This window comes from Eupeodes corollae, chromosome 1, assembly GCF_945859685.1.
Source record: "Eupeodes corollae chromosome 1, idEupCoro1.1, whole genome shotgun sequence".
Taxonomy (NCBI): domain Eukaryota; kingdom Metazoa; phylum Arthropoda; class Insecta; order Diptera; family Syrphidae; genus Eupeodes; species Eupeodes corollae.
The window spans coordinates 30,874,691-30,899,983 of NC_079147.1; the positions used below are offsets into that span (position 1 = coordinate 30,874,691).

Below are 25,293 nucleotides of genomic sequence, written 5' to 3' on the forward strand. Positions count from 1 at the left end.
TTATCCATATTGGAGCTGTTTTAGCTCTATTATATGTATTTTAAACAATAATTCTGGATTATGGTAATATCTTCTCAAGTTTCTTGTCCTAGAGGGAGCCGCAGTAAATATGTTGATACTTCAAATTTTTGCTGTGAGAATTTTGTTTCGAGAAATTTGTAGGAAGGTACATTTTATTCGGGCTTACACGTTCAGATTATGTATCTCCAATGAATATAAAACATTTTTGACATATTTACACCATTTGGTGAAGTGCCGACCAATTTAAACATTTTAATTTGTCACGAAAAAATTTTAGAATCAAAACCTCAATTGACATACACACCACTTCGCTACTGCTTCCCATGCAAGTGAGATTTTTATTAACAATTCAAAATGTGTTTCTTCGAAATTAAACTTTTTCGACTGTTACCAAGTGACTTATCATATTAAAATCATAAACTTTTTCCTTAGAACTGTTTCTATGTATCTACAATGTACATAAGTAGTAACATATTTAAAACAAATCTTCAACCTGACGGTCATCACTCTTGTGCCGAAAAATGAAAAAAATATCAATCAAATAATGTCAAACTGAAAGTTTGCTTGCAATATTCAATATTCCAGTCACGTTTGGAATGACAGACGTCAATGCTTCACGGCGTTAAGACGATGGGTTGCGAGGAGGTATGGGTTATGGAAAACTGAAACTGTCAGGCTTTTAGCAATATTTAGGCTAAGCTCGATAGAGTATAGATATGTAAAATTAGTCACACACGCATATTGTATCTCTATTGAAAATTTATCAATAGCTTGCAATTATTTACTTCAAAAACTTTTGTTTTACATTAGTTAAAGGTACACCTTACACCTCTGCGTTTAAAAGAAATCGTAATATGAGGGGTTTTAATCTCAAGAATTTTTATGTCGTCAGTGTCAATCAGTTCAGTGTGATGTTTTGAGATGAGAAAAAATCATACATAAATCTGGTTGCGGCAAAAAGACCATGAACTCCTTAAGTTATATCATAGACAGTGTGAAGTGCGATATATCGCGAAATGGTAATGTATCTACATAATGTAGATAGGTATTCTACGTCTAATGAGGTGATGTAGATAATATACGTATGGGTTTTTTTGTTTTTTGTTAATCAAACAAAAATATTCACTACCTTATTTTGTCTCGTTTTTACTTTGTATCTTTTTTTTTAATAAGTTTAATGGTTTTTCCTCACCTCCTATATATGCAATACGGCGATGGATTGAAGTTATGTTACAAGGTGATGGGAGCAATTACTTTATCTTATGAGCAGATGCTAATGCTCTTATAGATACTTGTAGAGAATTCATTCAGTTATTAGTTTATTATTGTGGGAATTTAAGGCCAATGGGTTGATGCTTGTTAAATAAAAGCTAAGAAGAATACATTTGATGCTGACGAAAATTAACTAATTAAGGATTGAATATCAGATATAAAATAAGATGCTTTTCAATTGCACACAAAGTTTCAATGGTTTTTGTTTATGGTTTGACAGTTGAGATTGTCGAAATATGGGCAGGTTCAGGCAACATAAGGGACTTAATTTTGCAGTCAACTGCATTCTTTGGACGTTTTTAAGTTTTTAATTTTTAAGTGTCATACATTTCAAACTCGGAAATGGACAATAACAATATTATTTGGAAAGAACTCCTAAGGCATGATATACAAATCCACCAAATGTATTATTACTTATTTCTTTTCCATTTTGACAAAGAACCCTTTTATATTAAGCATTCAATAGAATTGTGCGGAAATAAATATCAGAGTATTTTAAGCTGTCATTTTGACATAAGTGGATTTGAATTGGTATTTCAATTCATTAAGGTTTGTAAATTAATCGCATAAATCACTTAACGACGAAACCACGTTTCTAAAGTGTGAGAAAAATTAATCTAATCGCAAAATTGATGAAGCCCTTTTTCCGAAGTATTGTGTTTAGTGACGAAGGTCATTTTTAGTTATGGATTCGACACTAAGCCGTATTAACGATTCATTAATTAAAATTGACTTTTTTCTTAAAAGCTCGCTGGCGTCATCATCAGTCTTTATTTCGAGAGCTTTCGAGCCACTATGACTGAAAAGATGCAACTTGTCAATACATTGAAATATTAATTTTGGTTGGTGAGTTAACGCCTTTCACTTTTTTTTCAACAATTTTTTCCGCCTTGTATTATTACTTTAACTTCTTAGGCCTTAAGAAAACGATCATGAATTATTTTTAGAGGCTAAAACAAAATGTATGTTCATATGTCCTTATTATCAAATTACTAAAATTCTCAAACTTTAAGTTTAAAAATAATTCTCTATTTTATTAGTAACACTCTGCTCGGCAAGGTATTCTTCCTGGCAATAAAATTGCACTTTGTCAATATGTTTTTATGGCATTGTATTAAATCTGACTTAAAAGTCAAGTTTTTGAGATATTTCTTTTAAAAATTCGAAAAAATACGTATATATAGCTTTTTGAGGCTACTTAAATTTGTGAAGTAGTTTTTTTTCAATAAAATCCGCGACGGTTTTTCAAGTTGTAATCCTTTGATTGATATATTTATATTAATTCATATGATATTCGAAAAATCTTCATTCACCTGTCTTAAAAGAATCTATATGAAACGCTTAACCATTTATTCTAAAACAGTTTTCAATAAAAAAAAAAACGTTTTAAAAGTAAATTTTGTGTTTGCAACGAATCTGTTGTCAACACGATTCTATTATATCATGTTTTTGAAATTTATTAAAAAATATAAAAATAGTGTTAAAAACGGATAGTTAAAATTAAAGTTTAGACACGAATAGAAAAATGTACAGACGAGATTCGAATTTACGATAAAAAATTATTGTTTTGTTTGAAGGACATAAACAAAATGTAATTTTGTCAAGAAGTGTTATAAATAAAGTTCCGGCAATTATCTTCAAATCAATACCAACGTTTCGAAAAAGAGAATATTATTTACCTCCTTCATACCTTAAAAATTTTAGAACAAATAAAAAAAATAGAAAACATATAATACAAATATCACTCCTCACTATACTCCACAATCTTTAAAGGGTTGTTATTCCTTAATACAACCTTACAAAATGCAGAACCTAATAAACAGGGAAAACATAGCATACAATTTGCATTGAAAAAAAACATAGACATAGTGGATTGACAAAAAAATAGGAAGCATTCAAAAGTTTATACCTACCTTGATTTCTTTCAACAAAATTCAAAGCAAGTCAGTTTGGGTTGAGAAAAACTATAGCCCTACTGTTTTTTACATCCAATTTCTTAGAAAACGTATACCGCTTTTTGTCTCAAAATGTAGCTTCTAACATTTTCTTGTTAAACAATTGGAGCCGGTTCTATTTATGTTAAAAGTTGTTATGCTTTGTTACTTAAGCATTATATTTTTTTCTTTTTCCAAAATTCACAATATTCTGAATTTTGGTCCAATCCCTTAATAAAGTTTTCCTCTAATACAATGTAAGAAATGAACACAGTAATTTTCGATTTCGCAAAAATTTGAACATATTCACACCTGTTAAGCTCTAATTATACCTTTGAAGTTGAATGGGTTAGTCTTTTAAGTTCATATACTATATTTCCCATCGGCATCAATTTAAGGAATTTCATATAAATTTACACGTATTTAAATTCACACAAAGATGTGAACTATGATAATTTATAATTAAAATTTTACATACTCATAAATAAACCCACAATTTATTCATCATCAGCTCAGCGGTTATTAGTATTTCACCATATTGATTAAATCATCCTCAATATAAGATAATAATACGTTCTATCCTCTTATATTCTTTGAACTTTTAAATCAAAGGCTCATTGACTTTTCCATTCATGAAAAGTTTCCAAAAAATACCTGCGCCGCCGTACCTTGTATTTAAATTTTATTCACAAAAGAAGGAGAATACATTTTGCAAAACACTTGTTGATGGTGCGACGCTGCTGTTTAGTGCTCAAGCTCGTGGTCTCGTTCCGACTTCAAAGTCGACAAGTTTTCCAAATAACACCAAAATTGTTTTTTTTTTTCTTTTTTCAAAGCGAATATAAAATTCAACATCAGATTAATTCGCTAAGATTCTGAAGTTCAGCTTATACTCGTATCTATTAAGCTTTATATCTCTAAGATATCTTTAGGCTAAATGAATGTAAATGTCGTTATAGCCATGCGAACGAACAAGCTAACGAATGAACGCAAGCAAAGCCACAGTCAAGACAAGACTCGACTCAAGAACACAATTTTAGCAATTCTGCAAAATAGAAGTCAAGGTGTTCATCTCTTCTAGTTTCTATCTTGTATCGAGTTTGAATAATGCCATACTGAAGTTTTAATAGATACAAACAGAATAACATATGTTTTTAGGTATACATGCATACATGTATATTGATATATCGGTTTGTCTTTTAGATTTTTCTACTGAGGTAATATAATATATTTACAGCAATTTTGGTTGATATTTTATTTTATCGTTTTCAAGGATTAAGAAATAAGACGCGTGGAAATAATTTTATTTTATATTTCGTGGAAGAAATTTTAGAATTTAAATAGCTGATTTAAATATTAAATACAGTTTTTTTTTAAATAATAAATATTCATTACAAAAATACAAATTTATAAATTAATGTAACTTTAAAAAGGAATTCATAGAAAAAAAATTTAAAAAAATCTTGGATGTTATAAGAATTAATTTTGGTAACAGGTTTGAAATTATGCGAATACCTTTATATTTTATGTAAAATAGGAACAATAAACACTGAATTCCTTACGTTTTTTCGTATTAATCAAAGCTATAAAGGCACGTGGGTTAGAGGTGTAAGAATATATCACTGTTCTTACTTTTTCTATTCATTTGTAATTTTATAAATTTAATTACATTTCGTACTTAACTTACTTAACTTTTTTAACTATTATTTGCAATTTTTTAAATTTAATTACATTTCGTACTTAACTTTTTTAACCTTATAAACATACTTAACTTACTTAAGTTATTTAACTTACTTAACTTTACCATCTTACTAAACTTATTTAACTTACTTAACTGACTTCAGTTACAATACTAACTCAACATAATTAACTTAATTGAATAATTTACGAGTAACTTACTTACTAAAATTTGGTTACTTGAGTAAGTTCCTTTATTTTGTATTACATTTTTGAGAGCAGGAGTATGGATTCTATTTCTTCAAAGTTCCTAGAAAAATTTATAGAAATACAAAATGAAATATTGGAATACAACGGCGACATCTACAATACCCGTGTTTTGTTGGGGAATCTATCTATAGTAAAGTAGGATTTTACACGAATAACAAAAACAATATCCATAGTGAGAATAACACCGATAAAAGTTAGAGTAGAATCTCACTATGGATAGGTTTTTGACATTTATACGAGCCTCGAATGGATCTTATGTGATTTCGTTCTCAAATGTTGGTACGATTGATATTGCCTTTGTATCTCGATGGCTGTGTTCGTTGAGTAATTGTGCATTTGGAATCATGTGTGTTTTCCATTGCGGAAAAAACGAATCTATTACTGTTGATATTAGTTTTGTTAGTGAAAATGGACTAAGTGGGCTTATTTTGCAAGAAAAAACAATAGAAAAGATATTTATGTTTTGCTATGTTTCCAAAAAAGGTTTATATCAGTTTAGAATAGATAAATCTCAACTCGATTCAGGTATATAAAGAATTGCGCGAGCTTCAAGCTCGCTTCAACACCACATGTTAATGTAGTAGTCTACGAACAAACACCCTTTTTGAAGTTTTTTATTATTTATTTGACAAATCTTCTTTCAGTTGTACCAATTTTAAAATACAAAAATCTGGCCAATGCGGATCGTTTTGTTGGGAATTTCTCACTTTACTATATATGAAATGCGAACAAAACGCACGTAATATTCTGATACAAGTTTTTTTTAAAGTCAGGAAAAGTTAATTAAAAAAAAGGGGGTGGGATGCCACCCACACTACTAACTTTCCATTTGTACCCGTCTTTGAATTTATTTAAAACGTGAAGTAATAATTTGAAGTCAAAATCTTTTTTTGTTCTTAAAACACTTGGATCGAAATCCAATTCTATCAGTTTTTTGTTGTTTTTGTAGGTTTTCGTGTTTAACGATGTTTTAAAATTACAAACAACATTTTGAATATGATGAAAGAGTTTGATTATTATAATCAAAGTATAAACAGCCAATTCGTACTTAACAAAAAATAGGTAATTGTCACCTAATTGGATGCTATTGGAAGGCTTTTGACAGTTCAGACAATATTGGAAGTGTATACTAGAGCATCTTGCACATGAGCAAGATGTGACTTTTCTTTCACATGAGCTTTATTTTTAATCGCAGACAGCGGCGATTTGTCAATTTATAATTACTTACTTTTCTCCCTATTTTCCTTAGCCATGATAAAATGACCACAAAAACAAAACAAGAGTAGTATAATTTTGAGGTTTAGTGGATTGTTAGTGGGACACGAATTGAGTTTGACAGTTCGTAACAACCACACTGCAATTCGTTTCTACCAAATTGTTTTCATAAAATTTTCTTGTTTTAGAGAATAAAATGCAAATTTTACTATCCTAATATTAGTGTCAATTGGATTTGGATTCTTATAATTTAAATGTATTTTTGTTTGGAATTGACTTTATAGAATGTGTAAAATCACGTTTGTTTCTCCATTCGTTCATTCGTTGTTCGCTCTCATGTGCAAGGCCCTTTAGAATTACACTCTTAAGTATCTTGCACATGAGCTACAAACGGCGAACTGCGAATTGTGGATGTTCGCATATTTTGACAGCGACGAATTGTCAATTTATAATTACCCTTTTCAACAAACAAAACAAGAGTGGAATAATTTTGAGGTTAAGTTGAGCGCCAACAATTTATTCGTTGCAGTGTGGATGGCATGTGGAACGCGAATAAAGTTTGACAGTTCGTAGCAACCACACTGCAATTCGTTGCTACCAATTTTTTTTTACAAAATTGTCTTGTTTTAGCGAACAAAATGCAAATTGTATTATCCTAACATTAGTACCAATTGGTTTCTTATAATTTAAATGTATTTTTGTTTGGAATTGATTTTATAAAATGTGTAAAATCACGTTTGTTCGTCCATTCGTTCATTCGTTGTTCGCTCTCATGTGCAAGGCCCTTTAGAATTACACTCTTAGGCCAATGATAGTTATGTTCAAATAATTAATTCAGCGTTGGAATCGTACTTTTGAGTATATTGACTTTCCTACTTAGTGTTGAAAACCTAGGTAACTTACAAAACCAACATTGCAAACAACTGACTAAGTTGTAATACCAAAGTTTATAGCGCAAAATTTTAAACATCCTATTCTTAAGGGTTTAAGAATTTACTAGTTAGCAATTTGTTAAATATTTATCAATTTACTAAGAGAGTCCAAAATGTTCCTATTTTTTTTGTTTTCCTAACTAGTAATTGGCTTTTTAAAAAAAAAGCATCCAAACATGTCTAAAAAGTGACAGTTCGTGAGAACAAACAAAGCTATTTATCCACTGCTCTTATAAGAATAACTATACAGATGTCATGGATTTACCGAATTGCTAAGACTTAGAGTAGCCATTTTGCGATTTTAACTCAAACAAATTGTTAAGATAACAGTACTCGCACATAAGCCCTAGTTCTCAAACGGACTGCTGAGCCACCTAATTTTTATTTTTTAAATTGTTAAGAGATAGTAAGATATTAAAATCGTTTAAAGTTAAAAAAAATCATCTTTTGAGCAAAGGCAATTGCTAAAACTGGCTTTAACATTTTATTAAATCGTTTAAGATTTTGGTCCAATGTATTTATATTTTCTTAAAAAAAGTAAAAATCTGGTGTCCCACAGGGCTCTATTTTGTCGCCGAGTTTGATTCTTGTAGGTAATAGTTTTGAAGTGTAAAAGATGCACTCCAGTTCTTTGTAACTCTTTTCTGAATACATTTTTCGACTTCTCTTCTTTTATGTCTTAAAAGAAAAACCTAAGTATTGATAGACTCTAAGACTTCACATGATTTGAAGACACCAACAATTTTATTGAGAGTAGCAAAAGAATGATACGTCCGTACGTTTGCGACGTTTTTTTCGTCGTCCATAGCTCAAGAACCAGAAGAGATATAGACATCAAATAAATTTTGTTATAGAGATAATAAGTCAAAAAGATGCAGAAAGAGCTCTTAAGAAAATTGCGTGGGTGTTTTTTTTACCATAGCAGTTTAAAAAAAAGGTGAAGATTTTGGATAACCCTAAATATCTTACGAACCAAAAACGCTAGAGACTTGAATTAAATTTTATATAATATATTATAACGTGATATCATGAAGTATATTTTTTGAAAAAAATCCAATTAACGTTTTTTTCATAAATCAAAAAAATTGAAAAAAAAAATTTTCACCTCCAACATTTTACGACTAAAATATGATTTCATCTCCAAAACAATTTTGTGCAACGAAGAATAATGTTTTTGACATCTGATAAAATTTTGAGAAAAAATCGAATTAAGAGTTTTTTTATAAAAAATAAAAATCTAAAAAAAACTTTACTTAAAGTTGGTGAAAATTGAATTTCGATTCAAATATCTTTTCAAAAACTTGAAAGTTAGACTTCAAACTTGTTTTATCTTATAAAAAATATTTGTTTCAACATTCTGAAAAATGTTGAGAAAAAACGAATTGACAGTTTTTTTACAAGAAATTAAATACCTAAAAAAAAATGAATAAAAGTTGGTAAAAAATGATTTTCGACTCAAATATTTTTTCAAAACTTTGAGATATTGGCTTTAATTTACTTTTATCTTTCAAAAAATGTTGGTGTCAACATTCAATAAAATTTTGAGAAAAATCGAATTGACAGTTTTATTACAAAAAATAAAACTCTAAAAAGAAACAATACTAAAACTTGGTACACATTTACTTTCGACTCAAATAGTTTTTCAAAAATTAAAAACATTGGCTTCAAACTTATTTTATTTCACAGAAAATATTGTTTTCGATATTCAGTAATTTTTATATAAAAATCCAACAGTCCGTTTTTTCATAAAAAATAAAATCTACAAAAAATAGTACGCAAATTTGGTAAAAATTGATACGAGTACATTATAGACAAACTTTTAAGCAAGACAAATCGACAGACGCGATGGGAAGTTATCAGTGTGGGTCGCATGTCAGCCTCTTTTTTGTTTTGGGATTTAACTACATACTTAATGTTTATTTCCATATTATTGTTAAGTATCTTATTGGCAGACATGTCTTTCTGCTTTCCATATAAATCAAGTGACGATAATGTTAGGGACTTGGTAATTAGACTTGGTATGGAAAGCAGAAAGACATGCCTGCCAATACAAATACTTAGCAATAATATGGAAATAAATATTAAGTATGTAGTTAAATCCCAAAACAAATAAATCAAGCCTTTTAAAGTTGCAAAAATAGAGTTTACCAAAAACATTACCGAACTAATTTTAAGGTAATAAAAAAAAAGGCTATACAAATTATAACATTTACATAAAACAAAAAAGCTATCAAAAGCAAATGGTACTTTTATTGCAATATTGTATTCATTTTAAAAACAAAAAGTACACATAAATATCATTGATTTGCTACGCTGAATATAAAATTACCTTTATCTGATGAAGTGTTACACTTTTTTGCTCTTTTTTACTTTTTTAACATACGTAATGTTGTACGTACAACAAATGACATTTTATTTCATCACCAGAAAGACCTAAAATATTATCGACAGTAGTTACTTAAAATAAACAAAAATATAAAAACAACTCACAGTATTTTTGAAATTATACGTGACAAATTGCAAATTGTAGTAAATTTTTGCAAATAACAATAATAAATGAGAAAATAAAACTAAGAGTAAAAATAAAAACATAATAATGTGAAAAGCCAATTAACTTTTGAAACAAATGTTGACATAGATTTAAATATAGAATAATTTTTTAATAAAGTAGGGGTTTTCAATAAGAAAATTAACAAACACGAGTTTTTTCTAAAAGAAATCAGTGGATCTTTTATCTTTTAAGTGGGCTCAAATAAAAACAAGATTTGTAAGCACTTTGTCAAGAATCAACAGGGCTGAATTTCGAACTGTCACTGCAAAGTTTTCACCATTTTTGTAGTTATTTTAACAACTTCAATTAGTTGCTCAAGAGTTCAAGTTGTCAAATGTCAACAAACTTAAAACCTCAAAATTGATTGCTGTCTAAATATTAGGGTACTTAAAATGTTGCCTAAAAATATTTAATCGACTTACAATCATAACAATTTCAATGTTTGTTTTTATTAATTTAATTAAATATGCGGAAACTTATATAAGGAACTTAAACTACTTATCCCTTTTTATTTAGCGCCGTCACCGTAAAGGTAGAATTCAAAACAAAACTATTTCCTGTATATTAGTTCTAATTTCAATATTTCCCTAAACAATCCATCTCTAAAGAACCTTCTCTAAGGCATATAATAAGCCGCGTCTCCATTCATAAGCTTTTATACCGTTCATTCTGAAAACAAAACAAAATTAATTCAAATCTATAAAAGCAAACAAACTCCGTTTCCAAATTGACCCTGAATTAGATTGAAATAGGTAGCTACGTTTTTACACTGCTAATCGATCTAATACACGTTAAACGTTACCATATCATAAGTTTATGCTTAATTTTACTTATAGAATACCTATATGAGCTCTGCAAAGGTATCTATACATATCTTTAAGCTTTATAAATAAATATTCTCTCTTTAAACCATAAAAACTATAAACCATTTAAAGGCTTTCGATTTTTGTATAAATGGTAGCACCCCAGAAACAAGTCGTATGTCGCGTCGACGTCAATTATTATTGGAGTCAGAAGTGAGAATGCATTTAACCCAATTCATTGTGATTGTGAGTGAGCTTGCATCAAGCTTGACTTTAATTCTAAAATTTAACCATAGAGTAAAATAAATAAATTCTTAATCATTATGTGAATGAAGGTACCTACCTATATTTGAATTGATTTCATTAGGTAGGTATATGACGATAACTTATTTGGTTTTACTTGATGTTTTATTATGGGCATGAATACATTTGTATCCGTCATATAAACTTATCATATTTGATTTTTGAAAAACAAAACAAACGATATAATAAAATATAATCAAAACTTAGCACGTGGATGGAATTTAAAAAGTGAAATTAATAATGAAATCAACATTACTACTTCCTGAAAGTGATGCATTTTGATTGTTTTTTTTTTAATCAAATTTTGACGGGTGTTCTTCAGCTGGATGAATTTTTCATTGAGATCATTTCTAGATCAATTTTATGCAAACTTTAACAATTAAGATCAAAAACATGAAACTATTTTATCGGCATGCAGGCGACTGACCGGCTCTGCCTTACCTTATGTATGATAATGCAGTGTCGGTCAGCTCAACATTAGCAACTGTTAATGTCGATTGTTTATAAAATTTGAATTTTAATAGAACACGAAACTAAATTTTGTTGGTCAATTTTCTTTCTTGCCAACTGAAAAAGTACTTTTGCTTGATGAACTCCAGAAGAAGAAAAAAAGATCTTGGTGTCTGAAATACGCCATTTAAAGCTCCTTCTATATTTCATAAAGAACTACTGCCATCATATTCTCTAACACACATCAGTCAAACTGACAAATACAAATATTGGGCAGTCAGCTGCATTCTTTGGACGGACTTTTTGGCTAAGGCAACTAGTAAGCTGTTCAAGTGTCAAACTCGGAACTTAACTTCACTAACATCTACCTTTAGTTGATCGTGCAATACTATCAAAGACATAATTATCCTCAGGCAAACTGCAATTCGATCTCGACATGGATTTTGTATTTTGAACAAATATTAATTTAAAAAAGGATTCCTTTTACTTAAAACATCAAATAGAATTGTGCATAAAATAAATTAATCACAGAGTAATTAAGTGCAGCTCTGATTTGAATGAAAAATTATGTTTAGCTGTCATTTTGACATAAGTGACGTTGAATTGAAAGTTAGGGAGATTTTTCTTGACTAACTTCCTCAACAGATTGGTGGAGCTGAAGCTTGTGGTACTGTCAAAATTAAAAAGCACAAAAACAACACACAGCGCTGCAATCCGAAGCTGAAGCGTAAAGCCCAAACTATAATAGACTTAACCGAAAGTAAGCTAATGTCAAAACCGAACGTTATCAGAAGTTATCGTCAAAATAAAAAGTAACCATAATGGATTCAAGTAACTTAAGCAAATGTCAAACGAAATGCGTTTCAAATTTGACATTTGCTTAAGCTCTAGCAATTTAAATGGCTCTTGCGTAATTGCGCGAAAGTTAGCGAAATTTAACGAAACTGGGCAGAACGTCTATTATGGTTAGTGACATATAAGACTACGTATGGGTTCGGTCCCTTAAGCTGGCTTAAACTCTGTTAAGTCTATTATAGTTGGGCCCTAAGTTGGATGAGCTTTTACTTTAAACTTCATGCTGCGCAGATTTTTGACATTTGTATGGTTTATATGGATAGTTGAGGGATCAAGTTAAAAACTTTTGACTTCATGCTTTGTAGATTTTTGACACGATATTTCAGAGCTTATGCCGGGTAAACGAAATACAAACAGATTGGGGGGAGGCTAAAAAAGGTCATTATCTTTAAAAATAGTGAATTTATTCCACAAATACAACACAACAAAACTGCAGCACAAAATTGATTATTTTTTTTTACAGCTTAAGACTTCAATTTTTGTTGCGGTAATGTGGACGTTTTTTGCTTCAAAATGGGTGTTTTGAATGACAGCTTCTGCATAAAGCATTTTTTAAGCTTCAAATTTCACCCATCGTGTTCAGGCAGTAACTTTCCATTCAACTTTCTAATAAAACTTTTCTTAATTGGAAGAAAATTTTTTGCCAGCTGGCCAGTAAAATTTTAAAAATCTGCCTTACTTTTAGTTCCCTTATGTCGTCTGAAATGGCCCTTTTTGAAACCAAATACTTCATATAAAATAATAGCCGACTATTCGGGCAATATATTTATAAAACACATTTGTAGATGTAATATTCTTTATGTAACACTTCGATCGCTGTGGTCTATGACATTCTAGAACGGATATATTTTTGTTAAATAAATTTCCAGAATTTGGAAGCATTGTTATGACATGGCGGTTAATGGATATGATAATTCAGCAAAACTTACTGAATAGAAATGTCAATACAATTTCACATTCTCAACTGAATAAAAATCAATAAACAACAAATATCAAAACTTCTTATACAACTAAAGAAAACACCAACCGCTCTTCGTAATTTCATACATTTTAAAATTTTTATAATTTAAATTTTGACAGTGAATAAAACACCTTTGCAAACTACCATCAAGATCTTTTTGAATCCATATAATTTTCCAAAAAATCCCTTTTCTTAAATGTTTTCATTCGATGACCCTGTTGAATTGCTCTCCAACAACCATCCACAATTTAAAATGTCCGTCAAATCCCAGCGTGAATTTGGTTCGGGTTCCAAAAGCACCTTCACAACATCCTTGGCCTGTTGACTTATTTGATCGATATACTTCCTCCGAAAAGCATACTTCCTATTCATTTGATCCTTCAGCAATTGTTGGATATTTTGGTCACTAAACGGCATCTTCTTGTTGAGCATTATAAACAACACCACTCCCAATGACCAGACATCTGCTAATTTTGGATCATACGGATAACCCCCAACGACTTCGGGAGCAGCATAAGCTGCTGATCCGCAATAGGTTCGTGACAAAATCGCTTGACCACTCTGATCGGTGCAATGACGAGCAAAACCAAAATCGGCCAATTTGATATTCATTCTCTGTGACAGCAGAATATTTTCACATTTCAAATCACGATGAGCAATATCGTTACTATGAAGGTATCTCAAAGCTTTGGCCATTTGTAGAAACCAAGCTTTGGCCTGAAGCTCACCAATTTGTTCGTTCTTGAGGATGTACGACAGAAGATCACCATTTTCGGCGAATTGCATGAAAATGTATATTTTTGGTCCCCTTTCGAGAATGCTATGGACTTGTACTATATTCGGATGATCGATCTTCATTAAAATGTCCAATTCACGAGGGAAAAACTTATTCAAATAGTCTACGGGAGCTTTCTTTTTGTCGATAATTTTACATGCTAAATGAAGGTGTTTTCCATTTTTCTCCTTACAATTTGCCGAAATGACTACGGCATAACTTCCTTCACCAATTTTCGAACCAACATTGTAACCCCGCACAGCAAGAGCGTCAGTTTCGGAGGTTTTTGTAGCCAAGGAACGTATTGAACTGGGACCTCCTAATCTAGGCATTTCTTCGCGAGAAAGAGTCTAAGTTTGTTTTTAAAAGAAAAACATAAAACACAAGAATATAATTTGAGTTGGATTATTACACTAGAATTTTCACAAAAAAATATAATAAAAGTTTGTTTTGGAAAAAAAAATTGATTAAAGTAAAATTCTTTATTTAATTGTCGACTTTTAATTTACGAATTCCTAGGATCATGTGTTTTAATAGTAAACATTTGTAACAAAATCATTTATATAGTTATTTTTTTAATATTCGTTCCTACATCAAAATAAAACCTTCTGTTCCAAGTGGCAATGTAGTTTCCATTGGTCAACTTTGATCTCAATATCAATATGATCAAAGTACTTTACATGGCCAAAGTTATACTTATACTGTCAGGTAGTTTTCAAATGCTCATAACAACTATTTTGTTATTCATATGAAACTGCTTCCATAATTGAGGAGAATTATTTCATATATAAATAGTTTTAATTATGAAATAAATAACGAATTAAACCATCCAAACTTATAGTTAAAAATCAATCATTTCTGATCAATTAACACGAAGAACGAAAAAGTTAGCATTTGGAATAATTCAATTAAAAAATAAATTGATTAATTTTATCAAAGGAAAAACTCATCAATCCCTCATATACACAATTTTCTAGTATTCTCATTTAACGTTTGTCTTTGTATTTAAAACCTAAATAGCTATCATTCTCATTCTCGCTTATATTCCAAAAAAAGGATCCAAAGGTATCCAAGAATTCCAGGTATACGAGTATATTTGTATCTGACAGGTGGTTGAATTTAAAGGAACTTGACAGCTATCTCTGTTTAGGTGTCTAACTCGTTCAGTAAGGTATCTTAGAATCCACATACAGTATAGCCCATGAACGCAGTCATGGTGTTCTCTTCATTTAATATGTTTCCCATATAACATAAGAACCTAGCTGTCACTGACATTGAGAAGTTCTTTGTGGAACTTGGTAATCCTGGAATTAATTTAAAAATAGATGCCTTAGTTGAACATGACTTGTATACTGACAGATATGTAATGACGTTAACATTTAAATTTTTGTTATCTGATACTGATACTGTAGTTCCTCAATTTCGGTGACAGAGTTGTCAAAATTTTCAAAAATCCCTTACTTATGCAAAAAATTTGTTTGAATAGAAATGAGCATGTACAATCATAATACTTCTGATTGGTCGTCCAATCTTCTGAAGCACACTTAATGACAGTTCAGTTTCTTTTAGAAAAGAAAACTTTTCTAAACTGCAATTGAATATCTGCTAAAGGCCATCCAGATATCTTTTTATTGTGTTTGAATGTGTAAAAGAACAGGTACAGCTGATGCAAAACAAACATCAAAATTCCAATGTTATCCAAGAGTTTCTGGTATACTTTGGAATCTGACAGAACTGCTGGTTGAATTTGAAGGGACTACTTTTTGTGACAGAGGTGTCAAAACATTTTCTTCTTTGTTCAAAAATCCTTCACTTAAACACAAACAAATATCTAAATTGAATTAGGATTTTTTTTCAATCAGTTTAAATCGATATCTATAAACTTTTGAAGACTACAAAATGACAGTTCATCTTTTAGATAGAAAAGAAATGTTGCCTCTAAACTTCAATTCAATATCGGCCAAAAGCCTCAAGTTACATATTAAGACTGAATTGACACAAAAGCAATCAAACTTCAAAATTTATTATACCTCCTGAATTTATACAGAGGAGCATTTTCTTTTTTATCTTCGCAAAGAGTTGTATTGTTTTAGAAGGCTTCTGAACCACCAATCAAAAAACAAAGTTAAGAAGTATATTTGACAGAAATGTATTTGCTGGATTTACATATATCATAATATTGTTTATTCATCCTTCTTTTAAACATATTTATGTAGGAAATGTATTAATTGCACCAGACATTATTATTTATTATTTATTCTTGTTAATTTTCGAACTTTATTATGATTTCATCTGTCAACTACTGCAAAGTGTTGATTGGTCACATTCACAAAGCTAGTGGTCACTTAGTCAAGAGATTCTGATTCGCTAAATCCAACTACAAAAGTAGTTGAAATTTTCCCTCCGACGTAGTGTAAAAAAGTTAGTGGAGAATGATTTTGACGTTTCACAATCAGCTGCTCGTTAAACCACACGAATTCGAAATGAAATAAATCGTTGAGCATTTAAATACTAATATAAATCATTAAAATTGTGTTTAAATCTGATATACCTAATTAAATTTAAAAACACGAAAGATAAGTTAAAGTTATCAAATCAAAAATGTGTCTTATTTTATATATTCGCATTTGTCAATAATATGACAGTTCCAGATTGACTAGCTTTTTAGTGTAGTTTTGCATTCACAAAGCTAGTTGAATTTTGACTACGTAGCCACTAGCTTTGTTAATGCGACCATTGTCACACTTTATTTTTTGGATACATTTATTTAATCAACGGATCTTTTGGCAGGTGCCTTGGAAGAAGAAATACCAACAAAGAACTTATAACAGGTCTAATGCATTATCAATTTTGTGTCAGCATTGGTGACATCTGCTTTCCTTCCCCTCTTAACTTTTAAATTTGGATGTTGAGGTCAATTCTTAAGTCTAATGCAAAGGAATATCCCATCTCTTCGCATTCGGATGAAATACTGTCAGTTTGTGGAATCTAGATAACCAAGAAAAGAGAGTACTTGAAATACATTAGATTTATAGCATCGATTTCTAGCGTTCTGTTTGATTTAAGATTTGTTTAAATTTGACACATTTTTGTTTCAAGGGCAGTTTTTAAATGTGTGAATTGTTTTCAGCAACCTTGAGTCACATTATTTTCATACCGCCATGTCTACCTACATATACTGTAAAGCTTAAATTTTGTTACAAATAATATTAATTCCCATCACCTGCCAACATCATTTATTTTAAAATAACTACAGTCTTTATGTACCTAATGTGAAGTACGTGATCGTATAAATTTCACTCGGTACACGTAATTATGGCTAAACCTACTTAGATTTTTTTCTTATACCAAACACACAAAATAAAAATTTGCGTTCCTTAAACAATAAACTTTATATGTTACCGCATTTATCATCATCACATAACTGAAAACTGCAATTGACGTATTTTATGAATCTCCTCAATTCCACATATGAAATATGTGAAGATCTGAAAATAAAAAACAAACAAAACTTTCAAATCAATATTCTGGATGATTGTTAAATGATGCCGGTGAATGTTGAAATACGTGATAAGATTTTTAAAAAACTTGTCACATAAACTGTCATGTTGTTAAAGCACCACCACCGCCTTTAACAGTCATCATTTTTACTTACCTATTCAAAAAAGGCTCAAAATTTAGCAAAGCTTTAAAACTTATTACATATTCTGAATCACTAGACTCGAATAAGCAAAAATATTAACTTTATGATATTATTATGCTCATCTAGACTTTTTCTATCTTTTTTATTTCAGACCTCAACCTTAAAAAAATAAACTCCTGCAAACATGACATCATTTATAAGAATATTCAACGATAGGATCGCTGGTCTTTCAAATGGAGTTGGTAAGTAATTCTGAAAATATTTACTGATTTGAAATTTTTAAAAAATATACAACTTTTTCTTTCTTAAGACAAAACAATTGACAACTGGCTGCTGATGAGCTCACCCCTGCCACTTCTGACTTTACTTGGAGCGTATCTGACATTTGTACTTAAAGTTGGACCCGCATTTATGGCCAATAGGAAACCATATAATCTACAAAAAGCTATGGTAGCTTATAATGCGTTTCAAGTTATTTTCTCAACTTGGTTATGCTATACTGTGAGTAGTTTAATCTTTTTTATTAAATTAAAATAATAATAAAATATATTTATTTAATTTTAGTCAATTCAAGAAAGCAGCATTGTTTCCCATTTGATGGAAAAGAAATGTGAAGTGCATCGAGACAGAAAACAAACTTTACTCTTATATTCCGGTGCTTGGTTTTACTTCTTTTCAAAAATTGTCGACTTCTTGGATACGATATTCTTTGTGCTGCGTAAAAAGCAAAACCAAGTCACATTTTTGCATGTTTACCATCATACAACAACGGCGCTATTTTCATGGGGATATCTGAAATACGCCCCTGGTAAGTTAAAAGTGTAATTTGGCCAGTTTATATATCAAAGGTCTCCGACCCGAGATTTCTGTCTTCTCAGAAATATAAACAAAATTTGTCATACGAATTTCTCAATTTCGCTGTCAAAAATCTCTGAAAAGAATTTTTATGATTCGATTTCTCAAGAATTCTATATCGCACAATTTAAAAAGGATGAAAAGAAATACAAACCTAATTTAATAACTAGGTTAAAATGAATATAGTAAATTGTGTTTATATTTAAATTTATTGCTCTGTCAACCCGAATAAGAAAATTCACCGAAATCTAAACTGGCCTAATAATAACAACTTACAGATAGATAATTGTCATAAATGTATGTACATATGTTCTAAACGATGTTTTAGACTGATTTTAGGTGACTAAAATTTTTGACGTATTATTTATTGTTAAACAGACAAAAAATGTGTAGAAGTTTCTTAAAGCGAGCAAGACGAAATGTCAAAGGCAGTCGCCGAAAAAACACTACAACACTTTAAGTTTTAAATTCTATCGCTCAAGCAAAAACATTAAACAAAAAAATGTCAGATGACACAAAAACTCGGAACGTCAAGAAAACGTAAGAAATAAGTTTGGCTTTATTTTACTTTCAGAATTCGAAATAAGGCAAATTTTCGAAGTGAAATTTAACGAAATGGTTTCCTTGCTCACAGCATGCTAGGACCTATCGTTATGGCGTATAAAGAGTGATATATGTATAAGAGACTTGCTTAACCCCCCCTCCCGTAACACTCCTGCTTGAGCTCACTATATGATTTTTGGCTTTGGCTTTTTGCAAGAAACTGCATAAACCCAACTTCACAAAGCGCAACCAACCAAAATCTTTTGGACGTTATGACATTTCTAAATTTGGTCGTTACGACATTGAAAGTTGAATGATAGAAATCATAACACTAGTAATGTCATAATTAAATGTCATAAAGCCCAGCCCCTATGTGAAAAAACCGAATTTCGCTTTAGGTTTATTTTGGCGATTTTTTTTTAACTTTTTGGGCTTTACACCATTTGGGCGTGATGGTTTTGAGTGAAAAATCCTTGAGTCGTCTGACTTTGCTCTGCTTTTTTTTGATTTGGAACAGATGCTACGAACAGACCTATTAATGGATAATTAGACGATAGCTCAAAGTGCCTTACCTTTCATTTCTCATTTGGTTTTAGAAAATGACTCGTTTTTTAATAGTAAGATCTTTTATGGTGTTATTTAATAAAATTTTGAAAAAAAAAAACAATTTCACACTTGAAACAGATGTATTGAATTTTGACGTTTCTCCTCGTTTATAGTGAGGGTTGCGTTCGATCTGAGCTAGATAGGGTAGCCGGATATATTTTTGTTAGTGTTTTACGAGCAAAATAATAGCTGATCCAAAACAGCTGTGCTATCAAAAAAGAAATCTAAAGCCATCCAAAAATGTCTGTTAGATATGTCTGTATATGCGACTATATCTGACAGAACAGCAGTTTTAAAATATAGTCGAATTTGTAGGAACCTGAAAATTGAATTCAATTTTTAACTTCCCATAGGAAGTTATTGTAATGGGTCCGATTTGTCAAATTGAAAATTTTGACATTTCTCGACGTTTCAAGGTCCCTAGAGTCGAAATAAAAGATTTTTAGAAAGATGTCTGTGCGTGCGTGTGTACGTACGTTTGTACGTCCGTACGTCCGTACGTCCGTACGTTCGCGACGTTTTTTTCGTTGTCCATAGCTCAAGAACCAGAAGAGATATCGACTTAAAATAAATTTTGTTACACAGATAATAAGGCAGAAAGATGCAGAAAGGGCTCTCAAGATAATTGCGTGGGTGGTTTTTTTACCATAGCAGTTTTAAAAAAAGGTGAAAATTTTGGTTAACCTTAAATATCTTACGAACCAAAAACGCTAGAGACTTGAATTAAATTTTATATAATAGATTGTAACGTGATACCAAACAGGTATATTTTTTGAAAAAAATCAATATAACGGTTTTTTTTTAAATCAATAAAACTGAAAAAAAAAATTTGTCACCTCCAAAATTTTACGACTGAAATATGATTTTATCTCTAAAACAATTTTGTGCAACGAAGAATAATGTTTTTGACATCTGATGAAATTTTGAGAAAAATCTAATTGACAGTTTTTTTTATAAAAAATAAAAATCTAAAAAAAAACATTACTCAAAGTTCGTAAAAATTGAATATCGATTCAAATATCTTTTCAAAAACTTGAAATTAAGGCTTCAATTTTATTTTATCTTATAAAAAATATTGTTTTCAACATTCTGAAAAATTTTGAGAAAAATCGAATTGACAGTTTTTTTTACAAAAAATAATAACCTAAACAAAAAATTTATAAAAGTTGGTAAAAATTGATTTTCGACTCAAATATCTTTTCAAAACTTTGAGATATTGGCTTTTATTTACTTTTATCTTTTAAAAAATCTTGTTGTCAACATTCAGTTAAAGTTTTAAAAAAATCGAATTGACAGTTTTTTTACATAAAATAAAAACCTAAAAAAAAAATTATAAAAGTTGGTAAAAATTGATTTTCGACTCAAATATCTTTTCAAAACTTTGAGATATTGGCTTTAATTATCTTTTATCTTTCAAAAAATCTTGTTGTCAACATACAATTAAAGTTTGAAAAAAATCGAATTGATAGTTTTTTTACAAAAAATAAAAACCTAAAAAAAATAATTTATAAAAGTTGGTAAAAATTGATTTTCGACTCAAATATCTTTTCAAAACTTTGAGATATTGGCTTTAATTTACTTTTATCTTTCAAAAAATCTTGCTGTCAACATTCAATTAAAGTTTGAAAAAATCGAATTGACAGTTTTTTTACAAAAAATAAAAACCTAAAAAAAATGTATAAAAGTTGGTAAAAATTTATTTTCGACTCAAATATCTCTTTAAAAATTTTTAGTATTGGCTTTAAAGTAATTTTATCTCATAAGAAATATTGTTGGTAAAATTTTTAAAAAATCGAATTGACAGTTTTTTTTTACAAAAAATAAAACTCTAAAATAAAAACAATACTAAAACTTGGTAAAAATTTACTTTCGGCTCAAATAGCTTTTCAAAACTTAAAAATATTGGCTTGAAACTTATTTTATTTCACAAAAAATATTGTTTTCGATATTCAGTAATTTTAATATAAAAATCCAACAGTCCGTTTTTTCATATAAAAAATAAAATCTACAAAAAGAGTACGCAAATTTGGTAAAAATTGATACGAGTACATAAAGACAAACTTTTAAGCAAGACAAATCGACAGACGGGATGGGAAGTTATCAGTGTGGGTCGCATCCCAGCCTCTTTTTATATTTTTTTTGTGAGTTATTAAAACTTTCTATTCAAAATTTTATTTTACAAAATATTTTTGGACCTCGAATTAAATTGTTGGTACACTTTATGTGAAAAGCTGAAAGTTTTTTTACTTTTTGACAGCTATCTAATTCGTTCAATGATTTATCTTAAATTAAACTATCAAAATTAAGTTGAACGCAGTCAATGGCTGCGTTTAATCTCTTGTTGAATAGGATATCTTGGGTAGGTGGATTTTTGGATATCTTGTTGAACGAGTTGGATAGCTGTATTGAGATAGCTGTCCAAAAATAACAACTTTCAGCTGTTCACAAAAGCAGAGAAACATTTAAGCTGCGAATACAAAATTGTTGTAAAATAAAACATTTAATGGATAATTCAACTAATTCGTTGGACGATGATGAGTTGATAAGTGCGTAACAATTTAATAAATAAGAGATAACCTTAATCTGTAATCTATGTTAAATTTCCTCTGTGCTCAGTTGAAATTCTATACGATTAATAATTTACTTGCGAAACCTCCGGCTTTAAGCGATTTACGTTTAACAGAAAACTATCCTAGAGGACTATTATGAAGTGACAATACCAACATATAATGTGGAAGAATTTCAATCTCATTTCCGAATGAGCATAATAATCATAATTACCTTCTAAAATTCGGAGGAAAATAGCTTCTTCATCGTCTATTATGTACAGAACATCCTCAAATTTTACTTCAACTAACATTTTGTATCTTATTGTTTACCAACAAGTTCTAAAAGCTGAAATCAATTTTCAAGTTTCTTGAAATTCAATATTGTGTTGAATAAGCTGTTCTATCAGATATCTACATACCCAAGAAATTCTTGGATACCATGGGATTTCTTTTTTGACATCACAGCTGTTTTTGATCAGCTGTTATTTTACACATAAACACTAACAAAAAGGTATCCGGATACCCTATCTGCCTGGGATTGAACTCAGCGAACAAAACTTCAATTCATTTTTGACATTTCAATTATACATCCAACCCATTCTGAAATCAGAAGCTGTGTATATAATTGTAAATTCTTGGAAATTCGACACAATTTCTTCTTTTTTTTAGAAGTCTTTTTGATGTCTGATTAAAAAATACATTATTAGTTGTACGTAAACTCTACACTACTCCAAATCCATGATATTTGCTCTTCTTTATATCAATGGTATTTGTGGTTTAAATGATATTTCAATTTATATCACAATTGACATATGTTTCTGCTGTTTAATTGTCAGTTCTTCTATCCATCAAATTAAATTAAAAGAAAATGTCCACAAAAGTGACAGTTATTATTTTGTTTGAACTTTCAAATGCCAATGAAACACGACTTTTTTATTAAATCAGATGTATGCAAATGCGTTTTTAAAGCCGAAATTATGCTTGATCTCCCATGCAGTTTATTTAGAACTGCTTCCATATTTGAGGATTTTTCTTCTATATTTTATAAATAATTTTAACTATTTATAAAAGAATCATATTATTGTAGGCATGAGCCAAACTAACATTTACAAAGTGTATTGATGATGGTGTAAATCTTTTAAAAACATAGACGTTAATATTTGATTCGACGAAACAAAAATAAATCAGTTTATTTTAAAATTGAAAATATCAGAATTTCGATAGATTTTTTTGTCTACACATTACATTTTTTCAATTATTATAAACTTTTCTCTAACAATCATTATTAATTTTCTTCTTCTCAAATTCCAGGTGAGCAAGGAGTCATTATTGGTATTGTGAATTCATTCGTTCACATCATCATGTACTTCTACTACATGGTATCAGCAATGGGACCTAAATACCAGAAGTTCCTCTGGTGGAAGAAATACATGACATCTATCCAACTTATCCAATTCGTTCTAATCCTCACTTACATGATCATTGTTGCTGCTAAGGATTGCAAAATGCCAAAATCTCTAACCTTCTTCTTTGTTGTCAACGCCCTGATTTTCTTGTTCCTTTTCGGAAACTTCTACAGAAAAACCTATAACAAAAATAGAAAAGCTGATGCCACAAATTCTGCAACTTCTGGAACGAGTGCGAAACCAAAGAAAAATTCATTACTCGCTCAAGGCGATCAAATGAAACGACTTATTGATGTTAACAACAACAATGCAGCCCCAACAAAAGCGCTCAAGGCCGAATAGATTTTGTGTGTAGAGATTTGTTATAGGATTTATTATTATTTTTTTTAATTATTATTTTAATTTTATTATTTTTGTTTAATTATACATAATTAATTAGTTAATTAGAATAATAATTAAGTTATAGGGTAAATGAAGGTTTTTATAATTTTAATATATTATTATTATTTTTGTAAAACGGGAACAAATAATGATGAGGTTAAAACAAAAATTATAATATTTGAATGAATTGTGACACAAAACAAATAGAACTGAGTGAATGAGAATAATTACAAATAAATAAAATAATTTTATACTGCAGCATGTGCAAAATATAATAATAAATAAAATGTTTTAAGAGCTGCCAAAAAGCAAAGCGATACAAATGGAGAACAAATCAGCTGAATTTGTTACTAAACTCTCCATGAGAGTTTATGTAAACCACAAAAAATAAATGTAATAAATGACTTTTTTTAAATAAAATAGAATATTTTGTAAAAATTTAAATATAATGATGTTTTTTTGTTTTTGTTATACTTTCAATTTAGTTCTAGAACTAAAAGCCATCACATTTTCCATAACGAACGCCTTAATTGTTTTATTTTCTGAGAATATGTTTAACGTGGTTAAAATGGTTTCAATACATTTTTGAATTCCGCTTTGGAACATATTAAGCATAACCTGAAAGTTTTTTTTACTTATTTATGTACATATTTTAGCTGCAGAGTAAGAGTGCCTCCTTCAAAATATAGCACTTCAAAAATTACTGAATTACTTACTGACTGATCATGCAAATTATGTGGTTTTGCGCCCCACCTTGTTACTTATTTACATTATTTTTGTATTTTGGATACTATCCAAAATCCGCCATTGGTTTCTAAGATCCATTTAATTGCAAATGTCTACCGTGAATTTATAAAAAATTACAAATACTTCTGCTATATAAATTTTACACTATTTCGAGATTATTACCAAAAAAGAGGCTGGGATGCGACCCACACTGATAACTTCCCATCCCGTCTGTCGATTTGTCTTGCTTAAAAGTTTGTCTTTTTGTACTCGTATCAATTTTTACCAAATTTGCGTACTCTTTTTGTAGATTTTATTTTTTATATGAAAAAACGGACTGTTGGATTTTTATATAAAAATTACTGAATATCGAAAACAATATTTTCTGTGAAATAAAATTAGGTTTTTATTTTTTGTAAAAAAAACAGTCAATTCGATTTTTTTCAAACTTTAACTGAATGTTGACAACAAGATTTTTCGAAAGATAAAAGTAAATAAAAGCCAATATCTCTAAGTTTTGAAAAGATATTTGAGTCGAAAATCAATTTTTACCAACTTTAATACA

At 29.7% G+C, this 25,293-nt stretch overlaps 2 protein-coding genes across 3 annotated transcripts in view; one reads left to right on the forward strand and one right to left on the reverse strand.

Annotated features, from left to right (window-relative positions):
- Nucleotides 1–24,451, forward strand: part of LOC129941562 (elongation of very long chain fatty acids protein 7) — a 65,863-nt gene extending 41,412 nt beyond the window's left edge. For both annotated transcript variants that reach the window (XM_056050236.1, XM_056050235.1), the window contains exons 2-5: nt 17,814–17,904; nt 17,973–18,163; nt 18,227–18,470; nt 23,527–24,451. In XM_056050236.1, the coding sequence (XP_055906211.1) occupies nt 17,847–17,904; nt 17,973–18,163; nt 18,227–18,470; nt 23,527–23,963 (930 nt within the window). In that variant the 5' untranslated portion in view covers nt 17,814–17,846 and the 3' untranslated portion in view covers nt 23,964–24,451. The remainder of the gene's footprint in view (nt 1–17,813; nt 17,905–17,972; nt 18,164–18,226; nt 18,471–23,526) is intronic.
- On the reverse strand, nt 13,314–14,553 carry LOC129941563 (testis-specific serine/threonine-protein kinase 1). Its single transcript, XM_056050237.1, has one exon. The coding sequence runs from the start codon at nt 14,349–14,351 to the stop codon at nt 13,437–13,439; it is 915 nt and encodes a 304-aa protein (XP_055906212.1). The 5' UTR covers nt 14,352–14,553; the 3' UTR covers nt 13,314–13,436.
- Nucleotides 24,452–25,293: the final 842 nt, after the last annotated feature.